This window comes from Loxodonta africana, chromosome 1 (genome assembly GCF_030014295.1).
Source record: "Loxodonta africana isolate mLoxAfr1 chromosome 1, mLoxAfr1.hap2, whole genome shotgun sequence".
NCBI lineage: Eukaryota > Metazoa > Chordata > Mammalia > Proboscidea > Elephantidae > Loxodonta > Loxodonta africana.
In genome coordinates this window covers 115,656,523-115,670,149 of record NC_087342.1, presented here as the reverse complement: position 1 = coordinate 115,670,149, position 13,627 = coordinate 115,656,523, and the positions used below count along the sequence as shown (strand labels likewise).

General features: G+C 42.3%; 1 protein-coding gene across 1 annotated transcript in view; it reads left to right on the top strand.

Moving 5' to 3' along the window:
• The window catches only part of PKHD1 (PKHD1 ciliary IPT domain containing fibrocystin/polyductin), a 595,384-nt gene that overhangs the window by 41,930 nt on the left and 539,827 nt on the right, over positions 1 to 13,627 (top strand). Inside the window, exons 14-20 of the mRNA XM_003404439.3 lie at positions 1,098 to 1,212; positions 2,648 to 2,926; positions 3,927 to 4,016; positions 4,120 to 4,210; positions 5,160 to 5,302; positions 6,656 to 6,783; positions 8,188 to 8,363. Coding sequence (XP_003404487.2) covers positions 1,098 to 1,212; positions 2,648 to 2,926; positions 3,927 to 4,016; positions 4,120 to 4,210; positions 5,160 to 5,302; positions 6,656 to 6,783; positions 8,188 to 8,363 — 1,022 coding nt within the window. The remainder of the gene's footprint in view (positions 1 to 1,097; positions 1,213 to 2,647; positions 2,927 to 3,926; positions 4,017 to 4,119; positions 4,211 to 5,159; positions 5,303 to 6,655; positions 6,784 to 8,187; positions 8,364 to 13,627) is intronic.

Genomic DNA, 13,627 nt, shown 5'->3' with positions numbered 1-13,627 from the left:
ACGTGGAATGGTCACCTTTCCCTAAAGAGTGTTCCCCTGTGGCTCTGGAGGCTACATGAATCCACCCTTAGGTGTTTGCGTTAGGGTACATTTGTTATATGAAAGAAGGCATGTTTCAACCCAAAGTGCTCCTATCAGACCTACTTATTTAAGTAGAGTATTTCACGAGCGACTTTTCTTTAATAAGTGATTGCCTTTGATCCTAGAGGGGGAAAAAATAACCTTATGGAACCACAGATGTCTATGCAGTTCGCGGTTGCCGGAAGGGACGTTATGCAGCACATGACTGTAGTTCTTTTTAAGAAACTATTTTTAAAAACAAAACTCTTTCCAAAGATGAAAATAACATATACGTGTACATTAAAGCAAAACAAAAAAAGCTCTTTATATCGTTGAATTGAAGATTTAAAAAATAACAGAAGCAGAAAATATTTTTGGTGTTTTTTCAGGCACTTTAATCAGGAAGATATCTTAGTGCTATCTCTCTCTAATACTATTTTGCTAGAATTTATCTTAAACTTAAAAAAAAGGATCTTATTTTTAAAATGTTTCATAGAATTGCCTGAAACCTTCTTCAAAGTTGCATTTTATGGCTTTTAAATTTGAAATTGTTGACACCTTCCATCAGCTCTTCTCTGTGGTTCATAATATTTTTAATTGGAAAGATACACTCTGCAGGTGTTGAGGTGTCTGGTAAGCTCAGAGCAAGTTCTGCTTGATGACCTCTCTTCATTTCTAATAATAAAAATAACATTTACTATCGATTGAGTTTTTACCAGGGGGCACACCCTGTACTGGCTGTGTTAGGTATGTTTTCTCAGCTAAGCTTCCATCCAGCCCTGTGCCACGGATACCACATACCCAAAGATGTCTCAATTTGCAGCCAGTGTACCAAGATCGATAGCGACATTGAGAACTAGGCAAAGACTACAGGAATAGCAATTTCTAGAGGACTCCGGCCAATCAGGTGGCACAAGGATCAGGTTTTTCTTTCTCATTACCATAAAGAGAAACAAAAGATAATGGCAAGCAGTGGTTGGTTCTATGAGTCAGGCCTTGGTTGCTCTCTCATGACTCTGTGTTCCTCTGCTTCACAGAGCACGGCTCAGTGGGTTCTTTGTGGCCCCAGAGACAAATAATTACACTTTTTGGATCCAGGCAGACAGCCAAGCTTTCCTGCATTTCAGTTGGTCAGAAGATCCAAGGACCAAGGTATTCACCTTCCTTTCATTTTCCTTCTTCTTTCCACCCGCAATCCATTTCTCCTGAAAAAAAAAAAAAAAAGATCAAAACTAAAGCTCTATGTCCTGCAGATGGTTGTAACATGCCATTAGGTGACCAGGGATTTTAATTGTTGAAAGAGAATATGACTGAATGTAATGGCACCTTCCATTTATTGAGCACTTACTGTAAGCCTGGCATGCCAGATCTTTTACATACCATGACTCTAATCTTCACAACATCTCTGCCAGGTACGTATGTTTAGCTCCATTTTCCTGGTGAGGAAATAGAGCTTTAGAGAGATTATATGGCCAGTCCAGGGCCACTTAGATAGTATGCAGCAGATTCAGGATTCAAACCCAGGTTTGCCTGACTCCAAACATGCGCCTTTCCCACTAAGTTTGGGTAGGGAGGCAGCTAGTCTTACATTGCAATATCCTCATCAAGTTTGAAGGATAAGAAAATGTACATTTAGCAAGCAGTAAAAATTTACTAGGGATATTTACAAAGAACCACAATATTTTTTTCTCAGATTATTAGTATGCTTCTATGAAATTGCTTTGCTAGTTGGTAAGAAAAATGTTCTAGATTTTTGTCGTGGTAAAATATTCTACAGCTCTCAAATATTTTAATACTACTTTATGCACAGCATCATATAAACCTAGAGTTTTATGTTAGTTATTTCTACTCTGAATATGTACCATCGAGTCTTGTTTGAGTATTTACCAATTGAGAGAGAGAATGAGGGGTGGAGAAGCATACACACAACCACAGACCCATTTTCAACTGGGCTAACATGTTGGAAGGGAGCCCTGGTGGCACAATGGTGAAGCGCTTGGCTGTTAACTGAAAAGTTGGTGGTTTGAATCCACCCAATGGCTCCATGGGAGAAAGATCTGGCAATCTGCTTCTATAAAGAATAAAACCAAACCCACTGCCGTCAAGCTGATTCTGATTCATAGCAACCCTATGGGACAGAGTAGAACTGCCCCATAGGATTTCCAAGGCTGTAAATCTTTATGGAAGTAGACTGCCACATCTTTCTTTCACAGAGTGGCTGGTGAGTTTGAACCACCAAACATCCATAGGGTGAATTTGAACTGCTGACTTTTTGGTTAGCCGCCACAGCTCCTAACCACTGAGTCTCCAGTGCTCTGCACCAAAGATTACAGCCTAGAAAACCCTATGTGGCAGTTCTACTCTGTCACATGGGGTTGCTATCAGTTGAAATCACCTCGATGGCACCCAGCAACAACAACAACATGTTGGACAAGGCAGACCAGTCATTCTGGTCCCCTTGAGAGAAGGTTCCACTGTGGAGAAGGCCAAAAATCCCTTGTTAGTGGCTGTCCAGACATTTCCTGTTTGAGAAAGAGATGCCCAGAAGCTTCAGAGTATTGATCCTGCTCTGCTTATTTGGATATAGGTGGAAGTGGCCTCCATCAGGGTTGGTACTGCTGACTGGTTTGACTCCTGGGAGCAGAATGGGAATGAAGGGACCTGGCACCGGAAGACCCCCAAATTGGAGCTATTAGGTGGAGTCAGGTACTACCTGGAAGCAGAGCATCATGGGATTGCTCCCAGCAGGGGGATGAGAATTGGTGTCCAGATTCACAACACCTGGCTGAATCCTGATGTGGTCAGCACCTACCTCCGGGAGAAGCACCAGATCCGAGCCCATGCTCAGAGGCTTCCTGAAATACAGGTCTGTGTCTCTTCCCCATCCCATGCGTGGGGCTAGGTACTGGGGCTGAACTCAGGGAGGAAAACAGTCTTAGCCTAATATAAGGATCACTGGCTGGGAGCCAGGAGACCTGAGTTGTAATTACGGATCTGCCATCTAAGGCACAGGATATCTATCTGATGGAGTTGTGAAGACACTCTAAAAAATGCAAAGTCTTACTGTTGAGATTATCTTACTCACTGAATTAGTTTTAGGAATTTAACTTCCAGGTAAGTCTTCTTTGGAAACTTTTCCCCCAGTATAGGATGAGGTCCTCCAAACACACACACAGGCAAACGCACACACAAACACAAACACACACAGGCAAAACATGCACACAAATACATAAACGTGCCCCCCTCCCATGCAACTCCATAGCTTTTTCACCTATTCAGGTCCTACCTGCCCATGTACTGTCTTTTCTAAGCTTACTTTGTAAAGGTCAAGACCTTTGATTCTCTCTGTTGCTGCTCATATTTTTGTTGAACAATTTTGGTGTACTTTTTATTGTGCACTTTTTGGTGGACAAGGATGTATCAACATAAACTTTGCCACCTATAACTTACAGTCTAAAAGTCAGATATATACACCAAGAACCAGAAAACGAAGTAGAAAATAATAAGTGATATGAGAGATTAAAAGCTGTAAAGGCGTTAAACACCATAGCAAAGTGCAATGTGCCCAACAGGTAACGTATTGGAAGCAAAGCTGAAAGTCTGGCGTTCAATGGCAACATTTAAGTCTCACACTCTGAAGTAAAGGCAGGGGGGAGGAGTAGGGACACAGACATGGGTATTATTTCAAGAAAAGCTCTCATTGGAACTTGTGTTCTTCAGCAGTTTCTAGATGATGGTGAGTTAAAAAATGGAAATTATAATAAAATGGAAAGACCAAGGTGAGAAAGTATGCCCCATGTTCTGAGACTGCTTCTCTGGGTTTACTTAACGCATGTGATCTAGTCCTGCTCTTCTTGGATTTTTAGATGCTGAATGTGTCTGGCAGAGGGAACTTCTTCCTTACTTGGGGCAATGTCTCTAGCCAGCCAATCCCTGCAAATGCCACAGCCCATCAGGTGGGAAACTTCTTCAGATAATGGGGGGAGGTGGGAGAACTACAGGTGGTCTTTATGCCGACAGTATGAACTTGCGGTTTTTTTTTTTTTTTCTGTTGAATAGATTCAAACAGCCATAGAGGAGTTACTTGCAGTAAAATGCAAACTGGAACCACTTTCAGCTAACATCCTTCTCCGGCTTGGATTTGAACAAGGTGCTGCCCCTGGTTTGAAAAATTCTGACCCTCTTTCTCACGATTATCTTCTTTTTCTGTAAAATGGGAACAATACTCATTTCCCTTCCAAGGTGCCAGCAGAGTCAAATGAAGCTATGGAAACTGGATTTGGCTACTGAGTGAGTGGCCAAGGGAGTGGCTTGGTGCTTGGGAGGGAGGCGCTTGGTGTGGACATCAATAGAAAGAAAAGGCATTCCTCCTCATCTGTCAGGTGGAGCAACCAGTCCAGTCGCTGTCAAGTTGAACCCAACTCATGACGACTCCATGAATGTCAGCTTAGAACTGTGCTCTGTAGGGTTTTCAGTGGCTGACTTTTCGGAAGTAAATCATCAGGCGTTTTTTCTGAGGTGCCTGTGGGTGACCTTGAACACCCAACATTTCGGTTTGTAGCCAAGCACTTAACCATTTGCATCACCCTGAGAGCAAAGTACTACCCAAATACTTCCCATTGTGCTGTTTGCAAACAGCAGAACTGTACAAATCTTGTTCAATTCAGATTTGTATCTCATTTGAAGAAATCGTTGCATAAGAGAGTAGTCTTAACAAATTCTTAAAATGTGAGGGGGTGTGTGTGTATGTGTGTGTGTGTTTTCATACTACTAAGGTGAACTAAATTCCAGTCAGTATTCCTTCTTTCTTTGTTTCTAAACAGTTTTTCAGGTCATAGTATATACAGAAATGATAATAAATTCTCAGTGCCCATGGGCAGACGATGGGTTTCTCATGGCTCAAGCTTTCCTGCTGGGGGTGCTAGCCAGCTCAAACCCTGCCCAGCTCCCCCAATGGCTGTGAGGGGCCAATGTCAAGGTGAACTTGTAACTCATTCCCTGCACATGTTGGGAAGCTCTTTCTTGTTTTATATCCATGCTTGTCTTCCTCCTGGTCTTTGCTTTTAAACCGTGTTCTACCTTATGTGGACTGCATCCAGGCCCACAAGGTTCCAGCTCTGATGGGGACCACACCAGTGCAACAGAGCCCTTCTGTGGAAGGTTCAGCCTCCATCAGCCTCGACACCTTGTCCTGACACCCCGCGCTGGCCAGAAGGGCTATCAGCTAGACCAGTACGCACATGTAAGTAGCGGTCCTCATGCTTCCAGGCAAGGTGGGCAGGGAAGGATGAGTACTGTTTCTCTGCATTTGAGACTGAAAAAACAGAAGCGCAAAGTAGTGATTGCTGTGGTTTGCCTAACGGGTTTCACGCTGAGGTGCTGGGCCTCTTCTCTTTCAGGTGTGTACCTAACTGAGAGTCCTATTCCCCACTGGTGACTTGTTACATGGCAAGACCTCTGTATTAGCTGTGACACCTATAGAAATTTATATATGCTTCAGTATTTTCTTTGTTCTCCAGGTATAAAAGTTCAGGCTCTGTGGTCAGACTATCTGGGTTTGAATCCTGACTCACCATCTTGCGTGCTCTCACTATGCCTTAGTTTACTCATCTGTAAAATGGGTAACCATGTGTTCTACCTTTCAGGATTGTGGTGAAGATTAAACGAGATAATCTAGTAAAGTGTTTGCAAAGTGAGAAGGCCTGGTTATTGTTATTATTGATGGATTTGCTGACGTATCTCTTGAGCACATCTTAGACCCTTTGGTTGAGTAGCTCTGCTGCCCTTCAAAAAGTAGATGCTGCTCACTTGCCCTTGGGGAACCAAAGTGAGTGAGACTTGCTGGGGTTGCTGAGCTCATGGCAAGAGTTACAAGCCCTTTTCTAGCTGGGCTGCAGTGGAATCCAGGACTAAGTGGTTCACGTCAGGTCACCACCCACCTTCCAGCCCTCACTCTTGATCAGCAGTTCTAAACCAGGGCAATTTTGCCCTTCAGGGGACATTTGACAATGTCTAGAGACATTTTTGGTTGTTACAACTGAACTGGGTATGGGGGTACTATTGTCTAGTTGGTAGAGGCCGGAGATACCACTAAATATCCTACAATGTTCAGGACAGCCCCCACAGCAAAGAATTATTTGGCCCCAAATGCCAACAGTGCCAAGATTGGAAAATACTGCTTTAAAGTCTTCCTATGTCAAACAATTTTGCATGTAACTTAGAGACCAGCGATGCCTGGGAGTGAGTGTTGAGAAACTGGGGGTCAGAGAAGTTAAGGGTCTTGCTCAAAGTTGTACAGGCAATTGCATAAGAACAGGTATTTTCTAAGTGAGACACTAGGCATAGAGTCTTTTCATTCAAATCTTCATTTTAAGCACAGTACTAGGTATTTAATAACGCTGTGTTGAACAAACAACAATTTAATAAAAACTATTTGCCTTTCCAGCTGGTAAGCTCTAGGAAGGCAGGAACTGGGCCCTTTGTTTCTTATAACATGTGGTAAGGTTCTAGGGATGTGGGTTATCCTTGACAACGTATTGATTGCATGGCTACTTCTTGCACTAAGAGAACTGAAGGATTTATTTGGTGTCTGTAGCTGTGCTTTGCACACAAAGGCTTCATGAATGGCATCCTGAAGATGATCCTGACCTTCACAAGTGACCTTCAAAGCATCGTAAAGAACATTACCTGTGACTGGAGTCCCGTGGAGACCAGGCCTGAGAGGTAGCTAATCTGTGGTGGGCTGTGGTAGGAATGCAGTCAGCTGGGATTTTAGCTCTGTGGGGACAAAGGTCCACCTGAGGTCCTAACAGTCTCTTATATTTGGTTCTCGGTACTAACCTGTGATTTTGAACACATTTTACTAGACAAAGAAATTAGATTTAACAGCAGTTAGTTGTTAAGAAGGGAGTACCTGAGTAGTGTATATGGTTAATGCGCTCGACTGTTAACTAAAAGGTTGGAGGTTCAAATTCACCCAAAGGCATCTTGCCAATCTGCTTCCAAAAGGTCACAGCCATGAAAACCCTATGGATCACAGTTTTACTCTGACACATGTGGGGTCACCACGAGTCACAATTGACTCCACAGCAAATATTTTGTTTGTTTGTTTTGTTTTGTCTTTATTCAAACCAAAACCAAACCTGTTGCCATCGAGTCAATTCTGACTCATAGCAACCCTATAGACAAAGTAGAACTGCTCCATAGGGCTTCCAGGGAGTGGCTAGTGGATTCAAATTGCTCACCTTTTGGTTCAATGGCAGACTCTTATCCACTGTGCCACCAGGGCCCCTCTTAGTTCTTAAAATAATATACTAATTCCTAGATGAAGCCTGGCATTTCTCATAGGAATAGGAACATAGAACATTGTATTTGGGAGAGACCTTAGAAAATATTCCTTGACACTGTAGATGAGAAAAATTGGGGCCCAGGGAATATGTGATTCACTAAAGTTCACTCAGTGAGTGAACAACAGAGCCTGGAATACAATCTAGCCCTTGATTCAGTGCTCTTTCCACATGTGTCTTAAGGCTTTTGTAAGTGGTTTAAACCCAAATGAATCCAGTAATGTCCTGGAGTATCTGTCTTCTCTGTGGTTAGAGCCTTAACATATAATTTGCTTAAGACACACAATTGTATTGTAATTCGAAAGTGCCGCTGACATTGAGGATCATGAATGAATGCTTGACTTAATATGTGACTCACTAGTGTTACATCAAGGGTGGTGCAAATGGTTAACATGTTCAGTTGCTAAGCGAAAGGTTGGAGGTTCAAGTCCACCCAGAGGCACCTCTGAAGAAGGGCCTGGCAATCTACTTCTGAAATACCAGCCACTGAGAGCTCTATGGAGCATAGTTCTACTCTGACAGACACAGGGTCGCCAAGAGTCAGGATTGATTTGATGGCAAGTGAAAAAAGTGTTATATCAAAAGCAGAGCTGAACTGTCTTGGATGGGATGGGATGTTTGTGCCTGGGGCACACAGGACTGTTTAGGTGCAGGGGTTCATGGGGCCTCGCCCCTGGCCGCATAGTTTGTAGGCTCCCAGGTTTGAGAAGCAGGACGGTAAGGGGAGAGGGCTGTTGGTGCACACCATGAGGCCCATTTCTGCTGGGCACTTGTTTTTCAGCTGGCACTTCACCTGTACCAACCTCTGGGAGACTTGTGTGCATCCCTCTGGATATCTACAGCCTCTTCCAGCAAACTCCTCAGTGCTGCTTCATCGGATAGACCTCCTTCCTCTGGCTCAGGACATGGGCCTGTTCTATGTGGATGAAATCATTATCACAGACACAAACGTAACAGGTGATCACCAAAGCCACTCTACCCCGTGGGCCTGTCAGTCAGATGCCTACCTCAGATTCATCTGCTCAGGGCAGCTGTTCTTTTAATGGAGTGAGGGGAGGCAAGTGATTCTCCATTTTGCCTGCCTCTGTTCTAAAAGGAAATGGGGTTGGGGTGGTGTGACCTTAGTCCCTGTACTCTCCTGCTAGTCCCTCTTCTTTCTATTAACCACAATGCCTGCTTTTACTACTGGTTCCTGTGCTGCAGACTGGGAACGTTAAGTGTCCATGCTCTTACTGCAACTTCACCACTTTCTTGGTGGAGGCCTTGGTTTTCTCATCTGTAAGATGGATAATAAGGACCCTACCTTATTGGATTACTCTAAAGATTAACTTGAAGTACAATGTGAAGCACTCATCACAGTTCCTGATCATAGTAAATGCTCAATAAATAGAAACAATATTATTATTAAGCCAGCAGTATTTTTCCACCACTTGGGATGATAGATATTTGAGTTAGTATCTGTTATACAAAGTGCTGGAAGGAACAGCCATGTCTGGACCTATAACATGGGCTGATGGTCTGATTTGCGACCCTTGAGGCAAACTCAGTGGGAGTTTGGAGAGTAACCATGTCCTTAAGAGAACACCCTAGTTGTTCTTCCTGCCCATCCTGATTCTTCCACTCATTTAGAGTGCAAGCCTGACCACTTCCTCTATGAAGCCTCCCTTGACCTTTCGGGAACAGTGATCTCACCTGGCTCTGCTTGCCCACAAGAATTTGGCCCAAAATTTTCGTTAGGGGTCCTTCTGAGGCTAGCGTATGATGTGTACCCAGGGGAAGAGAAGCCCAGGGCCATGACAAAATAGTGGACTTTACTTTTAGGACTTCAGGCTTCCACCTTTTACTGACTTTCGCTTTTACATCAAATTCCTTGTGACTCTAGGGCTCAGCTTTGCTGCTTTTTGTAAGTTCTCACTTTCTCCAAGGAGAAAAGGATAAGAAAGTCATTAGCGCTTTGATTGAAATGGATTTATAAAATGGACAGCTTTCAGTCTTTTGCCTAAACATTGCAGAACTGAAGAGAGGGAAGCTTGTGGGTGGGTGGCAAGAGGGTTCTTTATTGCCCCTGAAATCACATCATCTTTGATACTCGTCACAATTCTATCTCTTCTCTGTTTTAATGGTTTAAATCTGTTTGGGCAGCTGGGTCACCGCTTAGCATTCCTAACCCTGTGCATGTTCTGGTACTCTTAGAAAAGAGTAATATTCCAATGGCATGCTGGAGTAACTGCCAGAATTTATTGGTGCCCAAGACAACTGGCTGGATGCCTTTAGTGATCCCAAGTCCTGCCCAGGGCTGAGGGGATCAATATTTCCTATACTGGAATTCAGTGATTGGGAACTCAGGACCAAATACTAGGTGCCTTCTCCCTTTCTCTTTTCTCTTCCTTAAATTCAATCCTGCCCCTCAAAACCCTAGTAGTGAAGGATCCAGAGCCCTTTCTCACTGCCCTGCTTTATTGCCACCAAATCTTCCAAGTATCTGGAATTTGTCCTGAGGTGAGACGAGGTGGGAAGAAGGAACTGAGAAGGTGAGATAAAAAAGGAGACTGGGGGTGGCTTAGGCGAAATGGTCTATTTTCCACTTTATCTAGTTACCCTGTTGGCAATAGCTTTGTTTTGAGGATTATTTATTGGCAATAAAAACTTTACATGCTTGAAATGAATATTCATAGCTGATTCTATGTTGTTTATTTGATCAATTTAACACTTGATTATATTCCCCAATCTAATGTCCTCTATGAAAGTTATTTTCGTCTATGTTTTTTTCCTCCTTTCAGTTGCTGTTGAGTAAACTCCGATTCATGGTAACCCGATGAGTATCAACCCATGTACTCCATAAGGTTTTCAGTGGCTAATTTTGTCAAAAGTAGGTTCCGTTTCTTCCAGGACACCTCTGGGTGGACGTGAGCCTCCAGTCTTTCAGGTAGCAGCTGAGTGCGTTAACCGTTTTCACTACCCAAGGATTCCTATGTAGTGGTTGTTGTCTTTAGGTGCCTTTGAGTTGGAGCCCCCAACTCATGGTAACCCTCTGCAGAAAGAACAGAACAGAAAACTGTCCAGTCCTACACCATGCTGTCAATTGTTGCTATGTTTGAGTCCATTGTTACACCACTGTGTCAGTCCAGCTCCTTGAGGGCCTTCCTCTTTTTCTCTGAACCTCTACCAGGCATGATGTCCTTTTCCAGGGACTGGTCCCTCCTGATAACATGTCCAAGGTACGTGAGATGAAGTCTTGCCATCCTTGGTTCTAAGGAGCATTCTGGCTGTACTTCTTCCAAGATAGATTTGTTTGTTCTTTTGGCAGTTCACGGTATATTCAGTATTCTTGGCCAACACCCTAGTTCAAATGCATCAATTCTTCTTCGGTCTTCCTTATTCATCATCCAGCTTTTGCATGCATATGAGGTGATTGAAAACACCATGGCCTGGGTCAGGTGCACCTTAGTCTTCAAAGTGGCATCTTTGCTTTTTAAAGAGGTCTTTTGCAGCAGATTTGCCCAAGTCAGTACGTTGTTTGATTTCTTGATTGCTGCTTTCAATGGGCATTGATTATGCATCCAAGTAAAATGAAATCCTTGACAACTTCAGTCTTTTCTCCATTTATCATAATTTTGGTTATTGGTCCAGTTGTGAGGATTTTTGTTTTCTTTACGTTGAGGTGTAATCCATACTGAAGGCTGTAGTCTTTGATCTTCATCAGTAAGTGCTTCTAATCCGCGTCACTTTCAACAAGCAAGGCATTGTCATTTTTGTAACATAGGTTATTAATGAGTCTTCGTTCAGTCCTAATCCTGCATTCTTCTTCATGTAGTCCAGCTTCTCAGATTATTTGCTCAGCATACAGATTGAATAAGTGTAGTGAAAGATACAACCCCAATGCATACCTTTTCTGACTTTACCATGCAGTATTCCCTTGTTCTGTTTGAACAACTACCTCTTGGTCTATGTACAGTTCCACATGAGCACAAATAAGTGTTCTGGAATTCCCATCCTTCGTAATGTTATACATAATTTGTTATAATCCACACAGTCGAATGCCTTTGTGTAGTCAATAAAACACAGGTAAACATCTTTCTGGTCTCTTTTGCTTTCAACCAAGATCCATCTGACATCAGCAATGATATCCCTCGACCCATGTCATCTTCTGAATCTGGCTTGAACTTCTGGCAGTTCCCTGTTGATATACTGCTGCAACCTTTTTTGAATTATCTTCAGCAAAATTTTACTAGTATGTGGTATTAATGATATCGTTCAGTAATTTCCAGATTCCATTGAGTCACCTTTCTTTGAAATGGGCATAGATGTGAATTTCTTAAGGTCAGTTGGTCAGGTAACTGTCTTCCAAATTTCTTGGCATAGATGAGTGAGTGCTTCCAGCATTGCATCTGTTGAAACATCTCAGTTGGTATTCCATCGATCCTTGGAGCCTTGTTTTTCTCCAATGCCTTCAGTGCAGCTTGGACTTCTTCCTTCAGTATCATCAGTTCTTGATCATATGCTATCTCCTGAAATGGTTGAATGTTGACCAGTTCTTTTCGGTACAGTGACTCTGTGTATTCCTTACAACTTCTTTTGATACTTCCTGTGTTTTTCAATATTTTGCCCGTGGAGTCCTTCAGTATTGCAACTCGAGGTTTGCCTTTTTTATTCAGTTCTTTCAGCTTGAGAAATGCCAAGTGTTTTCTTCCCTTTTCTTTTTCTAACTCCAGCTCTTTGCACATTTCATTATAATATTTTACTTTGTCTTCTCCAGCTGCCCTTTGAAATCATCAATTCAGCTCTTTTACTTCATCATTTATTCCATTCACTTTAGCAATTCTACATTCAAGAGCAAGTTTCAGAGTCTCTTCTGACATTCACTTTGGTCTTTTCTTTCTTTGCTGTCTTTTTAATGATCTTTTGCTTTCTTCATGCATAATGTGCATGGTGTCATCCCACAACTCGTCTGGTCTTTGGTCGTTAGTGTTCAATTTGTCAAATCTATTCTTGAGATTGTCTCTAATTTCAGTTGGGATATACTCAGGGTCATACTTTGGCTCTCATGGACTTGTTTTAACTTTCTTTAGCTTCAACTTGAACATGCGTGTGAGCAATTGATGGTCTCTTCCACAGTCAGCCCCAGGCTTCGTGCTGACTGATGATGTTGAGCTTCTTCATCATCTCTTTCCACAGGTGTAGTCAATTTGATTGCTGTGTATTCCATCTGGTAAGGTCCACATGCATAGTCGCCCTTTATGTTTTTGAAAAAAGGTATTTTCAATGAATAGGTCATTGGTCTTGCAAAATTCTGTCATGCAATCTCCGGCATTGTTTCTATCACCAAGGCCGTATTTTTGAACTACTGATCCTTCTTCTTTGTTTCCAACTTTCGTATTCCAATCACCAGTAATTATCAGTGCGTCTTGACTGCATATTTGATCAGTTTCAGACTGCAAAAGTTAGTAAAAATCTTCAATTTCCTCATCTTTGGCCTCAGTGGTTGGTGCAAAAATTTGAATAATTTTCATATTATTATTCATATTAATCTCATTATAGTTGAGATTAACTGGTATTCCTTGTAGGTATATGGATATTATCCTATCACTGATAGTGTTGTACTTCAGGATAGATCTTGAAATGTTCTGTTTGACAATGAATGTGACACCATTCCTCTTTAATTTGTCATTTCTGGCATAGTAGACCATAAGACTGTCTGATTCAAAATGGCCAATACTAACCCATTTCAGCTCACTAATGCTTAGGATATCTATCTTCAAGAATTACATTTTACTATTAACTTCCATTTTTTCTATATTCATGCCTTATACATCCCATATGCTGATTTTAATGAATGTTTGAAGCTATTTCTTCTCAGTTTGAGTCACATCACATCAGTAAATGAAAGTCCCAAAAGCTTTACTCCATCTACATCATTAAGGTGAGCTCTACTTTGAGAAGTCAGCTCTTTCCCAGTCATATTTTGATTGCCTCCAACCTGTGGAGCTCATCTTCTGGTACTATACCAGACAGTGTTCTGTGGCTATTCATAAAATTTTCACTGGCCAATTTTTTTAGAAGTAGATCAGCAGGTCTTTTTCTTCCTAGTCTGTCATAGTCTGGAAGCTCCACTGAAACCTGTCCACCATGCGTGACCCTGCTGGTATTTGAAATACTGGTGGCATAGCTTCTAGCATCACAGCAACAAGCAAGCCACCACAATATGACAAACTGACAGTGTA